Source organism: Protopterus annectens, chromosome 13.part0, assembly GCF_019279795.1.
Source record: "Protopterus annectens isolate FY-2018-M chromosome 13.part0, PAN1.0, whole genome shotgun sequence".
In the NCBI taxonomy this organism is placed as follows: Eukaryota; Metazoa; Chordata; order Ceratodontiformes; family Protopteridae; genus Protopterus; species Protopterus annectens.
In genome coordinates, this window is record NC_056747.1 from 438,975,518 (window position 1) to 438,998,529 (window position 23,012).

General features: G+C 40.3%; 1 protein-coding gene across 1 annotated transcript in view; it reads left to right on the forward strand.

Moving 5' to 3' along the window:
• Positions 1-23,012, forward strand: part of DAPK3 (death associated protein kinase 3) — a 923,922-nt gene that overhangs the window by 789,320 nt on the left and 111,590 nt on the right. Inside the window, exon 6 of the mRNA XM_044054084.1 lies at positions 901-927. Within this exon, the coding sequence (XP_043910019.1) occupies positions 901-927 (27 nt within the window). The remainder of the gene's footprint in view (positions 1-900; positions 928-23,012) is intronic.

The window sequence follows — 23,012 nt, forward strand, 5'->3', positions numbered from 1 at the left end:
ATTCCCCTGTCAAGCTCTCTTTCCCTTTTAATCACCTTATACATCCTTCTTTGTAATGCTGGAGGTGTCTTAAAATTATCATATACGATTCCCTCAAACCCGTGACCTTATCAGGCTCTTCCTTTTGATCAATTATTAGTATATTAGTATCCACTTAATCACTTATGTGTTGCCACTCCTACATCTTGAATCTTTCAGACCTCTTCTGTACATCATTTATTCATCATTTCAGTTGGTTGTATGCCCTTGCTGACCATACCTTTTCCTCCAAACTCTATCAGTTTGCCAGTAAGGGAGAAAGGGAGCCATTAATGCTTTGCTAATGCTTTCTTTAAACATTTTTGCTCCTATTTCTTTAAATCACAATAAGAACCATAATATGATATTTTCAACAAATTATTGTTTCTAAAAGAAAATAAAATGCAAACATAATCTAATTTTTTTAACCCATTACTCCGTTCACACAGCTGGTCAATAGGCTAATGGCCTCCTTCACTGTTAGCGTATTCCTTACACCATTTTGTGTGTGTGTGTGCGCGCGCGTGTGTGTGCATATGCATACATCTGTTATGTAAAAGTGCTGTAACTACATAATATAATGCACTATGGATTCCCATGAACTGTGTTGTAGCTTTTTTAATGGGAATGCTATATACAGCAATATTTATGTTGTGATAACACTGTACTTCTCATTGCAGTCTCTTTTGGTGCTGTACAGCTGGCCTTTAACTGTTCATCATAGTCTGTAGTACTTGTAGTCCTGTTACTAGTTGCCAGCAAAGCTGGACTGTACTCAAGCTTCTAAGGCAGGTTTGTTTGTGATTCATCTGTTTTGAATTGATTTGCCTTTATATGTTTGGTTAAAATTCTTTTCTGTTTCTTTTTTTTCCCATGCTTTAGGAGCATTGGTGTTATCACATACATTCTGTAAGTATGACTCATTAAAATCTTGTTTAAGGAAATGTTTGTTTTTTTACATTATGTTTGGGTGGTGTTATACTGACTGTCATAACTCTCAAGTGTACATCATTACGAGGAACGTACCTCATTTGGGGTCTTAAAAAGTGGATGTTCCCCAAAGTTCCACAGTGAAAGGGTCTGTCACATATTCAGTGTTAGAATTTTTTTAACTGCTAACCATGGGTAAATAGATATGAATCATATTAATTCATTAAAAAAATCTTTTTTATAAGTAAAACCAGCATATTTTAGCCATCATATGACCTTCCTAGTTGAAGTTGTTAGTAAGCCATTAGTAAGTGTTCCACATTTTGCCCATTTGTCACACATTATGAGGGCTAATGTTCCTCATTTGGGAGACAGGAGGTTGAGAGTTACGATGACTGCTATGGAGGACAGTACCAGAAAGTGTATGTAATCCACAATAATGTTTTGTTTTATAAATATGCTGTTTAACTGGATGTGTGAGATGTCTGGTCGTATAGATTGGGAGATGATTACTGAGAGAATCTTGCATTGTACCTGTGGTGGTGTACTTGATAGGTACTGATAATAGGAACCTGTCCAGTGGGGAATATGATGTCTCTGGCTATTAATTAGTTGTGTGAGACCATCTAAGTTCATGCACGATGTGAGGGAGTTAGAGTTTATGTCCAACCAACTGACATTGACATCAGTTAGTAGTATTTTTTTTTTGTTGTGGAAATGTTATAGATATTCAATGTAGTGTATCTTCCAGTGTAGCTGAATTTTCACCAGGAGGGATATAAAAGTCAGTAGTAATACATATTTGTTTATTTTGAGCAAAGGAAAAAGAATCTCTGCTAAACTGAATTTTGGTATTGGGTTGCTGTAAGGGAAAATGTGGTGTAGTTGTTGGGAAATAATAAAACAATGCCATCACCTTTCTTCTTTATATGGTCATTTTGGGTGATATGGACAGGAGATATAACTTCAGAGTCGTTTATACTGGGTTTAAGCAAAGATTCAGTTGCAGCAGGAATGTCAGGCTTGTGTTGGGTAATGTAGGCATGTAGTTCAACAGTTTTATTTCTTATACTTCAAACATTTATTGCAGCAAAAATTAGATCAGCAGGGTTGGGGATTGGCTGTTGCTGGGTTAGAGAAGTGTGTGGGAGAGAATTCTCTTTGCGTTTGTCGAGTCAAATTTTATAACCGAGAGCAATCAGTTTATAGCCAGTACAAAGCAATTGACAATAGGATTAGACAGGTTAGATTAGACAATTGACAGGTTGTGTGTCATTTCCTGAGACTAAACTGGCATATGCAACATAGTCTACTGGTCAAGAAAAAGGGGACAGTGGCCAGTTTAGTAAAAGGTCCTTAGACTGCACAAACTATAGTAAAAGGTCCTTAGACTGCACAAACTATTTCAAAGAGATTTTTAATCACACAGCAGGCATGTATTTAACTGATAAAAGTTAATACGCAGCAAGGTTCTTCCATGATAAATGTGCTTACTTTATGCAATGACAAAATTCTCAGTAAACTTGTAGAAGTAGGGCCTTGAGGCAGAGCTCCTGCAGTATCAAGGTCAGATGTAGTGACAGCAAGCTCTGCTCTATGAAGGAAGATAGTGACTATGAGTATAAGAGGAGGCAGCACTAAGGGGATATGTAGCAATAAATTCTACTACAGTGACCATCCCATCCTGATGGTGACATTATGAATGTGAAAAAGTCCAGTCAAAGAACAGAGCAAATCTCTGCAGCTGTATGTAGCTGCTTCTTCTTTCGGCTTTTCCCTGTTAGGGGTCACCACAGCAGTTCACCTGTCTGCTCATGATTGGCAGTGGAGTTTTACAGTGTTGAGTTGCCAGCCCGGCGCCCAACCTTTCACAGAAGGCACACACACATGCAGTCACACCTAGGGCCAATTTAGAGTGTCCAATCCACCTGCACCATGTCTTTGGGATGTGGGAAGAAACCAGAGCACCCTCACATGCAGTCACACCTAGGGCCAATTTAGAGTGTCCAATCCACCTGCACCATGTCTTTGGGATGTGGGAAGAAACCAGAGCACCCTCTGTAGCTACAAAAAATAAATTTTACAACCGACATGAATGATAATCGTTTGAAGGAGAAAGGACCTTTGCAAATGACAGGCAATGTGGGGAAGTTTGCTAGGTGTGGTGCCTGATCCAGGATGGCTGCTGCTGGAACTGTGAATCGTGTACATGGTTTTGCATCCAGTCTGCTGCCCGAAGTTATGGAGTAGCATTCAAATGCACCCTTAGACAAGAATAATCTATTTGGTACCAGCATAACAGTTGGATGGCATAGGAGGAGTATAAAAAGTAAAAAGAGAGGAGAGTTATAGAAATATTGACTGCATAAAGGGCCTTTCAAGGATGCTCTGAGAGAAATAGTTATGCAGTTGTGAACATTATCTAGGTTAGGTTGTTCTGGTGTGGAACATGGACAAAGCCAGGTGGTGGTTAGGTACTGTTTAAGCTGGGCTTTGAAATGTAATTACTTCTCTGTCAGTTTGTGTAGGAGGAATAGAAATCCATAATTTTAAAACGTAGTTGGGAGTTGTACTTTTCCTTCTTGATGATTTGTTGCTAGAATGCAGATCATTTTTCTGACATATAGATAAGTTTGTGCACTGCGACTAATTGGGATTAGGATAATAATTGGGTAATTCTAGACAATTTAGCTTTCATAAGGTGGCACAGTGGTTGGCTTTGTATGTGGAGCGTGCCACAAATGTAGCTACTTCATTGTAGCAAGTTTCTAATTTAATTTTTTTCAGTTTTGTTAAGATTAATAAAAATACAAGATGCTTACAAAAGAGATGGGAGTAGGTATGATATGGCAATGGATTTTTCTGGCACTGTCTATGAGGTATTGCTAAGCCCTGTAGTGGGAGCCAATTTTATGTGGAGTTTTTTTGATGCCTTGATGAAGGTACTGGTCAGATTTTAGTTGGTTGTTGATTAGGACTGCCGGTAACTTGGTTTGAGGAGTCACTTCACTTTAAGATATGTTTTAGTTGCATTTCTCAGGGGTTAAAGGGCAGTAACTTTTTTATTGGGGTTTAGCAGTAGGTGGGAATTACTTAGTCAAGATTCTGTAGTGCAGAAGGAAATTGAGTGATTTCTTGAATTTTTGGAGCATGTGGACAAACAAGATAAGTGTAGAACTGTCTGCGTATTTTACAATGGGGACAACAAGCGTAGTGTGACTAACCAGGTCAACATATGATAAATAGTTTGCTTGCAGTATGTAGAGTCTTAGTGAAAATATTGACTAGGAGTGGATCCAGTTTTGATCTTTGTGGGACTCCCAACTATGACTGGGAGAGATGGTGAACGTTTTTGCAATTTGACAGTGTGTTGTCTATTGGACAGATAGCTGTGACAACAGGACAAGGAAGATTGACTCGTCCAAATGATGAGAATTCAAGAAGGATTTCTTAGTGGGAGGCTGTATCAATGGCTTTTGAGAGATCAGTGAGGAGGAATGAGACTGGTTGACCTTTGTTTGACCTTCTCCTATCTTCACAAACATTTCTTCTTTCTTAACTCATTAACCCTGAGTACTGTCTCACAGCACCTCTGTGCTTACATCCGAGTGGGCTGTGAGACGATAGTAACTGTATGTAGTTACAGCTGAATCTCTTCCACAAGTGCACGTAACGTTACAGGCATATTGTAGCTCCACTTTTAATAAATAAGTTGAAAAAGTACTTGAACTTTTTCAGTTACTTTCTCAGCTTACTTTTCATTGTGGAGTTACATAATGTTCACATTTAACTTTTTGTAGAAAGTCGGCTGTGTATGCAAGTAGTCTTAGCCGATTCTGTATGCATTGCAAGGAGCAGGAGGCAGCAGCCAATCGGATTATTCCATGGCAAGCCGCCACTTGCATAACACCTCCACCCCCAATCTAATTTTTCTTTGATCTGACCAAATAAATAGAGGGTTCAGCAGTAGCAATCCCCTTTTGTGATATTTGCAGACTTTATTGCTACTGGATCATGCATTTTATTTGGACAGATCATCCATCTCCATCTGTTTGGCGGTTTCTGACTCTGCTACAGAGATATTGCCATGGTTTGATAAGACAGCAGCATAAAAAAAAGCAAGCTGTGTGACTTAGACAGAAAGGGGAGTCAGTGGAGGTGGATTCAGCCAGAGGCATTCTCATGCAGGGACTGGCTAGGCAGAACTTCTGAAATCAAGACAGGAAGGTTCTTGCCACGTCTCTCGACTATCTCAGCACTCATGCTTGGATTGTAGAGAGGGCGGTGACCACTGTCTTTGAGCATCGGTTCTTTTGACAGCACCGAGTTGAGTGGCCTAGCAGCACTGTATGTGCTGTCTTGCATCAGGAGAGCTTAGTCCGTCTCTACAGATTGGAATTATAATGTCCGAGCAGACGGCGATGTCATTCCAACAGGCTTTTGACAGGTGAGTTGAGAGCTGATCTGTTGTGTAGGTTTACTGCAGTTGTAAACCACAGCTGTGTCCCCATTCTTTATTTACGAAGGCAGCACCTTGTTACAGTGGTTGGTATGTCACCAGTCATACTTTAGTGCTCGAATCGTTGACAGGTAGTTATATAGCGAATTACATTAAGTTAGTAAAATACGATACCTTGTACAACGTATGAAACGAGGGTGGGATTGTAATACTGTAAATTTCACAGCCAACAACTCTTTGCCATTAGCCTAGACGGTGTGCTTAGAAATTAAACACTGGGTATCCTTTTAATTTGCTGTCTTGAAGTGGACAGTGCCTGAATCAAACAGCACTGTAGAAGCCATTCTGCTCTTAGTTTTACTTCAGGAAACAGTGGATAGCTGTCAGTGTCAGATGTCTAATTATCAGCTTTTGTGAGACCAGCAGTATTTTATTTATTTATTTTATTTTATTTTACATTTCTTGACCGGGCTAGTCCAACTGGATACATGTCCATTTTCAGTGGAGGCCCGGGGAGAAAAGCTCCAGTTACACAGCATCATAAAAACATACAAAAACATAAAAAAACATAAAATAACATTTAGATTTAACATTTATAGATTAAACATTTTAAAACAACATTTTGAAACATCTAAAGCAAAAAGTTTGGCAATGGCATTAATATAGAATAATACCTCTCCAGTTAACAAAAAATAGAATAAGACTGAGAAAACAAATGGCTAGAAGAGTTAAACATAAGAAGTAGTACTCAGGAGAGAGAGTGCTATGAATAAGGAGGAGGGTTAGTTTAAGGAATGGTTAGACGTAGAGATTATGGTTGAGAAAAAAATGGTTAGTCAGGGTTGGTACAAGAGCATAACCAGTGATTGGAGAAGAAAAGTTTTAGGTTAGTTTTAAATAGTGAGAGAGAGGTGAGGGTAGTGAGGTCATTTGGTAATTGATTCCATATTTTACCAACTGAGTTCGAGAATAAAGAATCACCTTCTAAGTTATTAGAGAAGGAAGTGTGTATCAACATTTTGTTGGCAGAGCGAAGATTCTTCAAGTTATTATATGGTCTTATAAGGGTAGAGAGAATTGGGGTGTTATCGGGTTGGTGTAGGGCTTTGTAGGCGATTATAAGTTGGTTAAATTGTAGTAGGTGCGGTAATTCAAGCTGTTTTAGATTCAGACAGTGGTGGGTTCTGTAAGGAGAGTTGGTAGCAAATCTAGCAATATTATTGTATTATCTAGTAAGTTTGTTAAGATTATTTTTAGAAAGATTGGTATATATGGGGGAAGCATATAACAGGGTAGAGATTAAGTGGGTTCTAGCTATTGTGGCTCTGGCTACTGGTGTCAGGAAAGGTTTAATGCGATAAAGGGATCCAAGTTTTTTGTTTGTAGATTTAATTGTGGAATTTATGTGAGTGTCAAACTTTAGTTGATTGTCAATAGTAATTCCATGGAGTTTGGTGGTGGGGTCAGGAGAGATAACGGTACCATCGTCGGATGTAAGTGTGAAATGGAGAGGGGGCGATAGATGAGAGGGAGTAAAGAGCAGTAGTTTGGTTTGTTTTAGGGTTAAGAAGAAGACAGTGGTTAGAGAACCATTTTTCAATAGTAGAGAAGGCTTTTTGTGTGAGAGAATGAAGATCAATTTGGGATGAGGCAGAACAAATGATAGTAGAGTCATCAGCATATTGAATACAGGTAGACTGTGGAATAGAGAGATGAAGGTCATTTATGAAAATGGAAAACAGTAGTGGACCTAAAATAGAGCCTTGTGGGACACCTAGAGAGGTAGGAAGAAGGTCGGAAAGATGGTTTTGCCAGAGAACTGCTTGTTTTCGGTTATCCAGATAGGCTGTGAACCAGTTCATGGCAGGATAGTCGAAGGAGAGGGACTTCAGTAGGTGGAGTAGAAGTTGATGATTAACCATGTCAAAGGCTTTAGATAGGTCTACAAAGAAAGCAGAGGATAGAGTATTATTGTTACGATTTTTGTTGATACAGTTGGTAAAGGATAGTAAGGCTGTGGTGGTACTATGAAACGGCCGAAAACCGTGTTGACAGTTAGCTAGGAGCTGATGGCAGAGTAGGTGGGTTATAATTTGTTTATGGATACATTTCTCCATGATTTTAGCAAGTGGGGAGAGTAGAGCAATGGGACGAAAGTTAGAGAAATCAGTGGAGTTGCCACCTTTATGAAGAGGAATAATATATGAGATTTTCCAGATTGATGGGATTAAACCTTCTTTTAAGGTTCTATTGATCAATATAGAGATTGGATAGGCAATGGCTTTGGCTCCTATTTTGAGGTATTCGGCTGGTAGCTTGTCAGCTGAGGGGGTATTAGGTTTTAGTTTTTGAAGTAGGGAAGAGATATAGGAGGTGGGTATAGGTTCAAGGTGAAAAGGGGGAGGAGTAGACCTTGGACTGGGCAAATTAGAGGTATCTGGGTTTTGCTGATTAGCTAGATTTAGTATAGTAGTAGTAAAGAAAGAATTAAGGCATTAGCTGTTTGCATTGGACAGTCAGGGTTGGAGCCTAGTAGATTAGGTGATTCATCTCTGCCTGGGGATAGTAGTGTGTTAATAGTAGACCAGAATTTTTGTGGTTGTTGAAGAGATGATTGTTGTAGTTGTATATAAAAGTTCTTTTTGTCTTGTAGGATAGCTTTTTTGTTATATTTCTTTGTTGTTTAAAGGTTTGGTGATCAGTTATGTCCTTTGTGGACTGCCATTTAGCCCAAGATTTGTTTCTACTGAGGATTAGTTTCCTAGTGTGATTTGAGAGCCATGGAGCTGGTTTATTTTTCATTCTTATGGAACGCATTGGGGCGTGTTAGTCTAGGATTGCTAGGAAGGTAGTATTAAAGTAGTTAACTGCTTCATCTATAGGGAGAGACTTAAGGGGAGACCAGTTACATTGTTTAAGTTTGGTTAGAAACAGTTCATGGTCAAGGTGTTTTTTGCTATGGATGGTTCTGACTGAAGAGGGGATATTTAAGCTTGCTTTATGTCTGATAATATATATGAGAGAGTGGTCACTAAGGTCATCCGGGAGGGTTCCTGTTGTATAGTTTTGTTGTGGACAATTTGTTAGTATCCAGTGTAAGATGGTTTCTTTATTATTAAGTTTATTTGTTCTAGTTGGAGAGTTTATAGCTTGTGAGAAGCCATGCAGGTTGATAAGGGAAGAAGGATTGGTGTTGTTACATAAATTCCAATCAGTATTAAAGTCTCCTAGCAGAATTGTTTCTTGAGGGAGATTAGAAGAAAGCCAGTTTAGGAGGTCTTCTGGTATAGTTAGATTTTTACCTGGGGGAAGGTAGGTGAAGATGATGTAAACTGATTTATGTGAGTTAAGCTGCAGTTTAGAAATAATTATTTCTATGTTTGTACAGAAAGGTTACCATCTTGGATATAGTTATTAGAATACCCTATAACAGATGGCCTGAAGAGGGACAGATTCACACCAAGAAGAAAAAACATAAAAAAGTGCATTTTAGGTGCCAGCAGGTTTCCTAAGGAGTGAGAAAGGTACATGAAGGGATGTGTATACAACACATTCCCAGTATGCAGCTATTGCCCTGCTGCTAACATTTCAAGTTGTGTTTGTGTTTACGATATTTTGCTATATATATTAGCTGCATTGAATTCACTAAGTAAATTTCGAAAAAGTTTTGGGAAGAGCTGTGCACCTCTCCGGTACAGACAGTGAAAGACTTGAAACTTGATAAGGAACAGTGGTGTAGTAAAATACTCGTCTGTTGCATAATAAAAGCATACAAAGGCTGTGTGTGATAAAAATGTTCTACAGACATACTGTTAACAGTATTATTTTTGACTGGGTTGGAAGGCATGGGAGGGGTACTTTCCAAAACAACAGACTTGGGATCACAGTACTGGGAGTGGTTACTAAAAGTCAGCAGCACAATCAAGCAGCTAGCTGCAGTTATGAGCTATGTACAGAATGGTTACCATCTTGGATATAGTTATTAGAATACCCTGTAACAGATGGCCTGAAGAGGGACAGATTCACACCAAGAAGAAAAAACATAAAGTGCATTTTAGCTGCCAACAGGTTTCCTAAGGAGTGAGAAAGGACACGAGTGTCAGTTTTGTGATGTGCAAGTAGGGAGTAAATTGGAAAAGATAAGGAAGATAGGAAGGGATCCAAACCAAATGAGGGTTTTTATTTCCAAGCAAACTGTTTGCAGGAGACAAAGAAAAACTAATTGCACTGTCCTGTCTTATTTTCTTTTGTAAGTAGCTAAAAGCAGTTTTTCAGCTTGTTAAATATGTGGCACTGCAGACTCTTAAATGTTTATGGCACCCTTGGAAATTGATGTATTTTTCATTATGTAAGTATGTACACAGACTTGAAATTTATTCTCCAAGTAGCTTGTCATACAGTTGCTTTATTGCCATGTTGCATTGAAAAGAATGAAGCTACATGGCATACCAGTTGTTTGGCAACTGAATATATACAGTTGTCAGTGAAGGGGCTTTTCTTAGGCATGTCCCAAGTTGTGCATTATGTGCAGTAATGCAAGTTTTATTTAGTACTTGTATGAGGCAGTCCATGGGCATCCGTGTGACCTTCAATTGTAGGGTATCAGCATACTTCTAAGGAGCAGTATACCTAAAGTAATTTCAGATTTTCATTTGAACTGAGTTTGTTAATTAGGCATGGAGCCCCCTGATATTTTTGAGGCTGGGGATCAGGTTAAGTATAGTGGCATTTATTGGCAGGGTTTTTGTGCTGTTTTTGAATTCAGTTACTGCCTGTATGTTGTTCACATGTACAGATGCCAAACTTTGTTTCAGACTTACGGTTATGGAAATTATGATTTATTTTTCATATTTTGGTAAATAACTTTACAAGGGAGCATTGAATGTGCTAATACCTCATTTTGAAGACAGTATTCATAATACCTCATTTTAAAGACAGTATTCGTAGTACCAACATGGTAAAGGAACTGTGCCTGTATTATATACACACGTACAAATATCAAAGTTTGTTTCGGACTTAGGTTATGGAAATTATAATGTTTTCATATTTTGGTAAATAGCTTTGCAGGGGGGCATGTCAGTGTGCCAAGTTCCTTTTGAAGACAGTGTTACTCCTTACAATATGATAAAAGAACTGTGTTTGTGCACTGTACACATGTATAGATAATCACATTTTACTCTTGTAGGATTATGAAAATTATACATTTCCAATACTTATTATTATGCCCTTATCTTTGCAAGGGAGCAAGGTGATGACACAAATGATGCATCATTTTGAAGCTGACATTGAGACACACAACTTCTACACTGATAATGTAGCCTTTGTCTGTTGTAGGTGATGAGATATTCTGCTTTGTTTATCAATTATGAGAAATATTATATTAATCATATTTCTGTGAATATCTCCGTAAAGGACCATCACACAGTAATGGCTAAGGTATCATTTTAAAGCTGACATTCATACAAACAAATTAAATGCAAATCGTATGGGTCTGCATGGTACATTGACCACGATATTGTGCTTTGCTTTTCCAAAAAGGTAAAACAAAATGCACAATATCAGCATTCCTTGCCATATATTTAATAATGACTTTAACACGCACTATCAACATTTACACTGTTGGAAAGATCAGTGTCTGCTGAACAACTTTCCCATTTACATTTTTAGTCTAGCTCTTATAGTTAGTTATGAACATTTGCTTTCTGTATGGTATTACAAATGGATTTTCTGAAAATGAACTCAGGCTGCACTATTGTTCTATGGTGGAATTAAGCAGGCAGTTTTTTTCTGAGCTGCTCCAGAGTGAATGAGTTAATGAGGAATAGATTAAAAATTTGACATTTCTGAGAAATTACAATCTTTGAGTAGCGGAAGGATAAATGATTGTTTCCATAATGTGAGAACAGTGGTTTCATTTGAAAGTATCAGAGACTCACTTGTATTTACTTCAGGCCCCTGATTGTCGGGCAACCCTGTCTCCCCAAGCCATCACATACAAGTCAAACAGGAGGTTAAATCAGCAAGCCTTGTATTTGCAGTCCTGAATTGCATCCAATACTTTTAGAGGGTTCAGAGTTTGTCTTGGCTTGGTGAGTTTATCACAAAGGGCATGTAGGTGCTCCCCTTGGTTATAGATAGCCATTGTTTAGAGCTATTAAGCTTTTTTAGAAAGAGTTCTGCTCAGAAAGCAAGTCGGTTCTATACAGCAGCAGCTAGTTCAGGTTTAGGGGCAATATGCTGTCTGTGTTTCAGAAAGAGGCCACCGAGTTTTATGCCTTTGTTCTTGGTTCTAAAGGAGAAAGGATGCTTCTTTTCTGTCATGGACCTCAACAAATTCAGTGAACGCACACTGTATGTCAGTGTTTCTATGGTAGTTCTGTAAGGAGTCGTGGCTGGGGCAGGGTGCTTGGCCAATATCACTGGACATGATGGATGGCATCTGCCACATCAGTGCCAGAGGCCAGAGCAGGATGTTATTTTTATTTCGTGTATATGAACAGCACCTTCTCTACAAACTGCTGCCATCTGGGCTCTTTGCACCCAGAAGGTTTACAAGGGTGTTGGCTTTAGTGGTGTTGGAGACACCATGTGCTCCCTTATATGGACAACAGATTCATTGTGACTGTGTACAGGGACTTTCTGGTAGTGCCCTTGGCTTGGTCACTCACATTTCTTGCCGACCCTGGCAGAATCTCCCTAAATTTGGAGAAGCCCCAGGTCTTGCCAAACCCAGCCCAGAGGGTTACCATCTTCAGGACAGTGCTGGACCTTGCTTATTATCAGTAATTACTGCCCAAAGAGGGGACTTTGGAGAGTATTATCCAGGAGTCAGGATGAGGATGCAATTGAGGGCCCATCAAATAAAGGCAAGGAAAAAAAAATGCTGTTCCTCTCATTGTAAGTGACTGCCATGAAATAGCCTTCAGCAAGGGATTTCCAGCTAGTTTAAGTGGTTTATGGTAGCATTGCACTTGTGGGTCTCTTCTAGTGTGGGTTTACATTAGGAGGACTGGGTTTATTTATCTTGTGGCAGGAAGTGTTTACCTTGTCTATCTGAGAAGGGAAAATGCATAAAAGGACTCATAGTTTAGACATTTTATTGGTCAGAGGGCTCATTAGTTAGTTTTATTTTTTTTTTCTGTGCTGCTATAATTTTTGCGCATTTATATGTGTTAGTGCACTGAACAGCAGCAAAAACCTAGAAAAAATGGTTCAGAAAACGTTGCCATGTAAAGCAGCAATATAGAACAAATACCTTGTACGCTTAGAGCAGCTAGGTGGGAGTCAAGTGGAAATACCTACAGGTTTATTTGAATTCAGTACTGTGTAAACATATTAAAGTTAGTAGAATTTAGTACAGTACCTTTAATAGCCTAGTAACCCCAGAGCACAACCCCCTTGTAGCTCACAAATCAAAGGACTGGATAGTATGGATATGCAATTTCCTTACTTCTCTGTAACCAGCTTGGTGGATATGGGCATCTTGAGGTAATGTAGTAGTTTTCTCATGAGTACTGACACCCACTAAATCCTTAAAGAAGCAGACACAGTATGTGAGTGGTGTACTTATACATTGACATTGGAGGTTAAACTCTTGCATACATGTGCATATTAGGTTGTCAAAACACACACACACAGTACCCACCTCATATAGTCAGCAATACATGGTTTAAAGTGGCCTAGAGTACCCCAGCAGTGCAAAGTTTCAGTGCCTTACACAATTTTAGACCAGTAGCTGCACAGACAAGGGCTAAAGAAGGTGGTATCTCAGTATACATCAGTAACAAGCATATCTCTTGGGTGATCAAACAGGATGATGCTGGAGTTCCTCCATGTGCAGATCATCATAGACAGACTCCCATATCAAATCCTAGCCAGCAATAGGTCACCCTCCATAGAGTCTTAGACTGTTACTACTTGTAACAACCAGGGGTCCTTTTTAAGCCTAGCCAAGGTTTCCCAAAAAAATAATGATGTCTCTACCCAAATAGGATATTGAGGACCAGGCATTTATAAGCTACCCCTGTCCGTAAGGGACATTGGTGCCAGGCCCAGTGTAAACTTCCTATTCCTCATCCACTGGCCTAGGTTGTACTTAAAGTGGGTAATAGACAAACTCTGCTTCACATGGATGGGACGTCTGCTCCATAGGAGGGGCAGTCTCTAAGACAAGTATCTGTCTCTCCATCATCTTTTGTTTAAGTCACAGACAAAGTTTAGGTCCCTAGACCTTCTATTTCTGGTACTCTTTGTCCTACAGACATGTAGGAGACTCATAAGTGTGGGGTTTGTGGATTCCGTGTATGCCAGGCATAGATCACCCCTCAGCAATTTATAGGAGACTGAGTAGAGGGAAAGGGCTTTAAGGTGCTCTGTATAAGGCAGGTTTGTTATGCCTTGTAATCTTTTTGTAAGGAACCTTTGAGGTTGCTCTAGTTGCTGCGTATGTCTGGTCTGGTACATAAAGGGAGCATTGTACTCTACAATTGATCTGATAAGGGCAGAATACAGTGGGTAATGACATCTTTGGACTTAGATGCCATGCCCTTACTTATAAGTTGTGCAACATAAAAGGATTTCCTGAACAACTGTAGCCATGTGGTGGTCGAAAGTAAGGCTACTGTCTGTATATGCGTACCCAGGTCCCTGACCAAAAATGCATAATTTCAATCAAGGTGACTATCTGTGATTGCTACAGGAATGTCCTAAGAAGCTCACAAAGCATACTTGGACCTAGTGGGGACACTTACCATCAAACCTAATACCCTACTCATGGGAGACTTTAATTACCCTCTATTGACTGGGAATCCTACACAGCCTCAAATCTATAGGTGCAAAGGTTCCTGGACTTGCCCACCAGAGGCTCCAACATACTTGACCTCACGCTTACAAATATGGGAGAATGTTGCACCTCCCCAGTGTCTTATCCTCCCTGGTAAGGTCCAACCATGTAGCTGTCTCCTTCAAAATCAATTCATTAACCCCATTAAAACCAGTAACAGGAACTGTTCCAAGGAAAATTACCTTTTATTAAGTGATTGTCAAAATTGAATTTTCCTCCAAACCCAGAGAACATAGCAGCCAATGATGAATTGCTCTCAGAAACCAAAATGATGCCTGCATAGAGGCTGCTATACCTACCAGTAGTAAGCCCAAGACTAGCTCTAGAAACAAACCACCCTGGTGATATCCCAAATTAAAAGTATGGCAAAAATTAGGAAGGGTAATTTCCATAATGGTAGTTGCTTATCTGTTTTGATGAGAGTTTCTAAGAAGGCTAATTTTAGGTCAAGCAAAGCCAACTTTGAAGTTAAGATAGCTTCCCAGGTGAAAGATAACCATAAGGTTGTCTACAACTATGTCAGAAACCTCAAGGGCATCACACAGCAAAGCACTAAACTGTTGGTTAATGATGCCACATTCACTGAACCAGGCAATATAGCAAACCAGTTCATAGGTAGGTACTAGGCTATTGGCCCTAGGGCCTATATAAGCCTAGCCAAAAGGTACCCTGGCTTTCGCCACCCAAGAAAATTATTTTCCTGTGCCACTGTCGAGCAGAGCCACAGAAGTAATCCCCGGTGTGAATTTTCTGTCTCCCATCCAATCATCAAGATTTTTCTTGAAGAGTGCTAATGAGGAGCTTTGTTTGATATAGATAGGTAGTTTGTTCCAGAGTATGGGAAGTCTCTGGGACAGGAATCTATCCCTCCAGCATGTTCTGTTTATTGAGGCCCTTTTGTAAGATGTCCACATCTTTTGGAGTTTTGATTATACCTCCTTGTTTGCAGTCATCTGTGAACTTCGTTAGCCAAAGACTTTCTGTGTTAGCCTGTACTTCAGAGAAGTAGATACCAAACAGGAGAGGACCCAGGACTGAACCCTGTGGTACTCCACTTGTCACTGGTCTGAAGTTGGATTTGGAGTCTGCTACTTTCATAGTGTGGGTTCTGTCAGTGAGTCAGTTGGCAACCCATCTTGTGACATAAGGATTTATACATAGTTTAGTGAGTTTATCTATAATTCCAGAGTGGGGGATGGTGTCGAAAGCCTTGGCGAGATCTAGATAGGCTGTGTGAACCACCTTACCCTCATCTACGGCTTTGGTGACTGCTTCAAAGAAGTCTATCAGGTTTAGAAGACATGATCTGCCTTTTATAAACCCGAACTGGGTGGGGTCCTGAGTTTGGAGATTACCAATGTCATTGTTTAAAAGTTCCATTATGATACGTTCCATAGCCTTGCAGACCAGGCTCATTAGGCTAATGGGACGGTAGTTTCTCGGGTCTGTGGTGGCTCCCCCTTTGTGGAGTGAGATAACCATCGCTGTGCGCCATTCAGTGGGTACATAGCCTGAGGTAAGGCTTGATAGAACATGGTACTTAGGTGGGGTGCCAGTTCGTTCTGTAGTTCATGTAGAACACAGCCGGGGATGTTGTCAGGTCCCATGGATGCTGTGTTCTTGGCTTTGGATAGTGTGTTTTTTACCTGTGCAGCCGTGATTACAGGTACTTTGCATTCTTCTGGTATAGAGATGGGCCCTTTAGGGGATGACAGGGGGGTAAAGTTAACACTGAACCTATCTGCCAGGATGTTGGCAATATCAGCTGGTTCTGTATATTTAGTGCCATTGTGCTGCAACTCAAAGCAGATCTGAGTGTTGCCATTGAGATTCTTGACATAGCTATAGAATGCTTTGTGGTTGTCTTTAGAGTCAGTGGCGATTTTGTTTTCGTAACTAGCTTTGGAAGATTTTATGAGGGATCTCAGCTTCTTACTGAGGCTGACCAGGGAGTTTCTCCAATCATGGGATATTACTCTTTTTTGCAACAGTTTCTTTTTTTCTGTTGTAGAGTTTGTTTATGGCAGGGGACCACCAGATTGGCTTCCTTTTTTTGGTGGGTAAGCATCTTGGCTCTGTTAGGGATTGCACGATCCATGCACTCGTGTAAGTGCTTATAAAGTGCATTTGTGTAGGATTCAGCAGTCATACCTCTATTGCCCGTCAGTATGGGTGTCGTGATGTTTGCCACTTCTGTCTTCAGAAGCGTGAAGTTGGCTTTGGAGAAATATTTTACTGTGGTTTCTCTAATGGGGGGTGGGGGAGGGATGTGGATGTCTAGGGTGATTAGCTTGTGGTCGGATCTGACCAACGAGGAATTGACCTCTGGTGTGGAGCAACGGTTGCCCATGTTGGTAATAACCAGGTCTAGGATATTGCTGCCCCTGGTGGGGGTGTGGATGTGGATAAGTTGATCCAAGACATTGGAATTTATGAATTCCAGAAAACGTTGAGCACAAGACTTGGTACATGAGTAGTTTTCCCAGTTAATGGTGGGATAGTTGAAATCGCCCATTATTAGGGTGTTAGGTTGTACCCTAATATTTTCCAGTGTATCAAGAAATGAGGAGTGGGAATCCTGTGGCATGGTGGGGGTCTGTAGCAAGCTACAATTTGGAATGCTGTCTTGCCCAGAGTTAGTTGCACTTGGATAATCTCTGATGCATTATGCTGAGCAACTAGCCTGGAGGTGTGGATATCCTTAATAAATATGGACATGCCTCTGCCTTTAGTGTTTCGGTCCAGGTTTAGTGGCCGAAAGGTGTGGCATGAATTATAGCCTGGTAATGCAGGGGTACTCTCTGGAGCCTTGAACCAGGTCTCTGTCACTGCACAGATGTAGATGTTCTCCATTTTAAGGAGTGCCTCGAGTGAGTGCATTTTGAGGTTTAGACTTCTAGCATTGAGTAGCAATACCCTCAGATTCTTCTTGTTTGTGCCTGTTACGGTGGTGAATTTGTCATTTGAACCTTGCCTAAAAAAGGCACTATAGCGGTGGCTAGAGCCTTAGCTAGTGTTCAGAATCCCAGGGGCGACAGGTGCAGGCCAACTCTGGCAAAGCATCATGGTTTGTCGATCATGTCATCCCAGGCAAACAGATACTGGATCCCCTTAGAATGACACCAGAAGCTTAGCCAATTGTTGAAGTCAATCATTTTGTCCTTGTACTGTGGTATCATTCTGGGTGATGGCAGGATGCTACTCAGGGCTAGGGTCATACCTGCCTGTGCTACAAGATCGGACAGCTCCTCCATGTCCCTTTTCATGTAGTCCAGGGAGGTACGTCTCAGGTCATTCACACCAACATGGACAATGACAGAGTCATATTTGTACTTGTTGTGGAGTGACCTGAGTGCATGCGTTATGTGGCGGATCCTGGCACCGAACAGGCAGCTGACAGTAACTTTCTCCTTGTTTAGCTTGGTGAGTGGAACATCAGTGTGCCTGACTATAGAGTCACCTATGACTAGAGTGTTGGGTACGTTGTTATGCCTTATGGGCTGTGGTTGAGTAGCACACTGAGTTTGTGGGCTGTGTGTCATTTGGGTTGTGTTGGGGGGGTGGAGGTTGCTTGTGTTTCTGCTTTGGAGGTCCCTGTTACTTGGGCAGGTTTTTACTGAGAGCCTCTGCGAATGTAGGTGTGTGTTTTGTGTTTCTATGTGTGTGTTAAGTAGTGTACGTTTTGAGGGACTATGTGCTGAGTGTGGTGCAAGTGTTTACCTTCTCTTGACTATCTAGTCCAGTTTTAGGTGAAGAGAGCTTTGCTTCTAGTTTGACTATATAAGTGCATCTCTCACAGGTTTTAGTGTTGGGTGGTAGGAGGAGAGGGTTGTCTGTGTACATGAGGCAATTGCTGCATTGCCCAGATTCATCACGTAGACAGGAGAAAACACTGGGAGCTGACCCTTAGACATGCCTGGATAGGTGCTTATTTAAGTACTTGTCAAAGGAATAAACTTCAAAGACCAACTCACGTTAGGTTCAGGTATGGCACCTTTTATTACTTGCAGCAAGGAGACAAAAACATGCACATACAGGATTTTGCCTAACTACTAACAGGAAGTATGCTCTTCTTATACTGTTCTACAAAATGTTGCTTTCTATAGTTGACGTAATTGAACACAACTTTCTGTATTGTTTTACAGCAGATGTTACTTAGAGTTTTCTGCTGACATGACTGGATTTATGAAAAACATTTGAGAAAAACAACCTGACCTTGGGGGCTTTAGCCCGCTACAAGCTTCTATTGTGTAGTTCTAATACATGTGTTACATTTCAAGGTACCTTTCTAGCTTAGACACAAGTAAACGCTGATTGCAGTTCATATATTTTCAAGCAGTCTTTGTTCTTATTATCAATAGCTTCTGCAGCTGTGTATTTTCTCACAGCATAAGCGGAACTCCTTGTCTAAATCTCATAACATTAATACAAGTGATACAGCTATTTATTATTTTCCTTACACAAGCAGAAATTATGCAGTGTGAAATAGAATAAATGTGTTAACCCTTTTCAAACCTTAAATGCACTAAGCATATTACTAATGCATACACTAATACATATTTTTCTAACATTTTTCCCCTTTTAATACTTTTATTCTACTTTCAAAATAAGCATAAACAGTTTTTCTTCCCCTAACCTCTTCCTACTCAGGATTTGCAGTTAAGAGAGTCATTCAGTTTAAACTTATGAAAGCATTTTTAATTTTTCAACAGTTCTTCAAATTCAGCACCTTGATATAAGATTTCTGAAACTGACATGTCTGTAAGGTCTTTGATCAGTCTTTTTGTGCAGGGGATGCAGCAGCAAACACATACCCCCAGTAGGATCATTCATACACAGATGACAATCAGAATGTTCATTAGGATACTGCCCCACCCCCCCAAACAATCTCTGGAAAAAGTCCGTCAGTGGATTTGGTCCTGGTTTTGTCATGGCCGACACTTGCTGAATTACCTCAAGGTGATTGTCTATCTCGTGTTTATGGTCAGGAATATACAAACTCCTGGATTAAAGCACAAGTACCTCCTTTCGCCGCTAGGGTGAAGTCGAGAGCCATGCAGTTTTGAAGCACTACAGTTCTCATGGCATTCAGTTCATCAGTCACCAATTCTAGAGTGGAAAAAGTTGCATTGCTCATTACTTCGAGAAGTTTAGACAGTTTTCTCAGCTCCCAGATTGATTTCACTGCTCCATATGCTGGTAATATACCTGCCCACGATGTAACACTGTCAATAAAGTCCATGTGTGTCAGTTTATCGCTTATAGAATGATGGTTTTTCCAGCACGCATCAATTTGCCCCACTGGATTGACAGGTTTCTTGATTTCTCGAACATTCCAAATTTTTCCTTGTGGTAAAACTGCTGTGTGTCGTATGGCCGGAACCAGGTAGCCCAAAAAACAACTGCCGGACCAATTCTCAGGTAACCACTTGTATGCTTTCCTACCACATACAAAATAACAATCCTCTACTTTAGTAGTAACTTTACTATGAATATACTTTAGTCCTGCATGAAACATTTTTCTATCAGTTATAGACAGTTGTTTATAAAGAATAGAATCATGTTTTACTTCATCAGTTGTTTTGTGCATCAATTCAAAAAATGAATCATAGTTTGTATTACAATAAAAACCTGCGTTATTAGCTTTAGTGTAGCATCTATAAGGAACAGTCACATTGCAATTGCTCCAACCCACCTGAACAGTATAATTTTTATAAAAACACACAGTCCCTTTTTGTGGAACAGACAAGTGCAATGCTATTTTATCTTGTGATAGTTGATGTATCATAAATCAAGTTTTCCCAGGTCTCGTTGACTCTTAGGGGGACTGAAGTCATTAATAACCCCCTGTATGCTGTCGGCAAAGCTGTGCAAATCCAGCAATTCGAAACATTGAAAGTCTCTGCATACACATATTTGATGGCCTGGTAAGTGTTGAAGTTTGGGTGCCAGTCTATGAGCAACGCTTCATGTTTATTCAGTTCAGTTTGTGTGGCTGGGAAAAGGAATGGCCACAACAAAAAGATTATTGTCATTAGTACAGTTAACAGGATGATTATGCAATACTTCTGAGGAAATGGTTGTTCTGCATTCCTGTTTTCTCCAACTCTTCCGAGTAGTTTTATTTGGATTTTTCTAGATTCTATCATTTTTGCTCTTGACATGTGACAAGATTTTTGTCCAGTTCAAAGTTCTTAATTAGTTTACAGTGCGTTAGGTTGGATCCACGAGGCCTGCTCTGCGATTTTGATTGCAGTAAGTGTCGACAGGAGCACCTGATATGGACCTTCCCACTTTGGTGTCGTCCAGTTTCTTTTTTTGAGTGTTTTCACCCAGATCCACTCCCCAGGGGCCACTGCCACTTCCGATGTCTCTGTTTGTTCTTTAACTGAAACAGAATTTGACTGCAACAGATGTTTAGAATTCAACAAATGTTTCATGTGCTCTGCTAGTGTACAGTCTGCTTCCTGGTCTGCGGGCATGAGAGGTCTCCACTGAAGTGTATAATAAGCTCTTCCAAATAGTTTTTCAAAAGGAGTCAATCCTTTTGCATTCGGAACAGTTCTCATGCTCAACAGTGCCAGGGGCAGACAGTACACCCAATTCTTTTCTGTTTCTGCTATTAATTTCCTTAGTTTATTCTTTAAAATCCCATTATGCCTCTCAACTAACCCTGCAGATTGCGGATGGTATGCACAATGATTCTTTAAAGAAATACCAAAATGTTTACTTAACTGTTGTATGGTTTGGTTTACAAAGTGTGTACTGTTGTCACTGTAGATCCTTTCCGGAATGTCGAATCTAGGGATGATTTCTTTAACAAGGATTTTCGCTACTGTAGCCGTGTCTGGATTTTTGGTCGGAAAGGCTTCCACCCATCTGGAAAACATATCTACAATGACAAGACAATACTTCTTATTTTCACATTTGTTCAATTCTATGAAATCCATACAAATAGTATGAAACGGATATGGTGGTGTAGGGAAACTCCCTTGCTTGGGCTTTAACGCCCCTTGTGCATGATGTTTGTTACAAATGTGGCACATCAAACAAAATTTTTTAGAATAGTTTGTAAATCCATATGTTGTGAACACTCGGTTCACCAGCTGTACCATCCCCCCTGCTGAGACATGGCTCAACCCAGGCTGCATATCTAAACAAATTAGATGGTAGTATCGGTTTCCCTTCTTTAGAGATGTACAGCCCCTTTTCGAGAATTGCTCCTCGTTTTACCCATTTTTGTTTCGCAACTTGCGTAGTGAGTGTCTGCATTGTCTTTAACATTTCTAAGTCTAAAATCTCAGATGGTTGTAGTTCCTCATTCAAAAGAAATACTTCTGAAGCTGCCTGCTTTGCAGCTGTATCAGCTCTCGCATTACCTTTTGAAATCCTGTCCTGTTGCTTGGTATGAGCTGTGCATTTACAAATAGCTACTTTCTGAGGTAACTGAATAGATATGCAGTTTATTTTTGTTTACTTTATGTCCTTCAGTGGCTAAAAATCGTAATAGCGCTATGGTATCTTCTTTGCAATCTTGCTGGGTGGGGGCCGCCAGCAGGATGTCATTAACATAAAGTAAAATCTGACTGCCTCTTGGTGGGGTAAATCCCGCCAAGTTGCTTTCCATTTCTTGTGAGAATATTGTCGGACTTTCACAATATCCCTGTGGTAGTTGCGTATATGTATACCTTTTCCCTGAAATGTGAATGCAAACCAATACTGGCTGTCAGGGTGTATCGGTATCGAAAAGAACGCATTGTTGATGTCTGCCACAGAAAAATATTTCTGTTGAGGTTTTAAATTATTCAACAAGGTGTGTGGGTCTGGCACTGTAGATGCCCTTGGAATTACTGCGTAATTTACAGCTTGTAAATCTTGGACCATACGCCATTCTCCATTTGCTTTTTTAACAGGAAATAAGGGTGTGTTACATGGTGAATCGGGCGATTCCACCAGCACCCCTTCCCTAAGTAAAGCTGTTGTAATAGGTTTGATTCCTACCTCTGCATCTTTTCTTAGGGGATACTGTCTTTTCTGTGGTCTAAATGCTGACTTTGGTGTGATAGTAACTGGTCCCGCTGTACGAATAAGTCCTACATCTGACTTTCCTGTTGACCAGAGAGTTTCTGGTATATTCTGTAAGGCATTCTCTTCCTCCTTTAATAGGAGTGCTAATCAGCTGTTCTTGCTAGACTGCAAGTGTACGGCTGGGTGGGTCTGAGTTATCCAATTCAACTTCTGTATTTGTATTCCCTGTTCTGACGGTTCTAACTCTGTCTGTTTCTCCCATCTCGTGACTTTTTCTCCTAGGTCTGCCCATTCTATATTTCTGTCCTTAGTTAAGCTAACATGTGGGAATCAATTAGATTTATAGAGTGCAAAGAGCTCCTGGGGAAATGAACAGCTGGCTACACTGTTCCCTTTTGTGTCCCAGTACAGATTACGTAATATCAATCTGTTTGCACGATTTTTAAACAATTCTTGCTCATATTCTTTATCGGTCCTGGCGTGTTACAATAATACAGGGTACAGTGCAACAAGTGCTGTTTGTCAATGTCAAGGGAGGGGACCTTACTGATGGCTATATTCATTAATTCTTCGGTCACAGTCCCTGGACCAGTCGTAACCAAGTCTTGACTGTATCAATAAAACACTTCACCCTCCGATTGCACTGCAAAGTTATCAATTTGTCGCTGTGCTTCCATACCCTGCATGGTTGGGGCTACTGCTATACCAAATAGCTGCATGAGGTCTCTGCCCAAG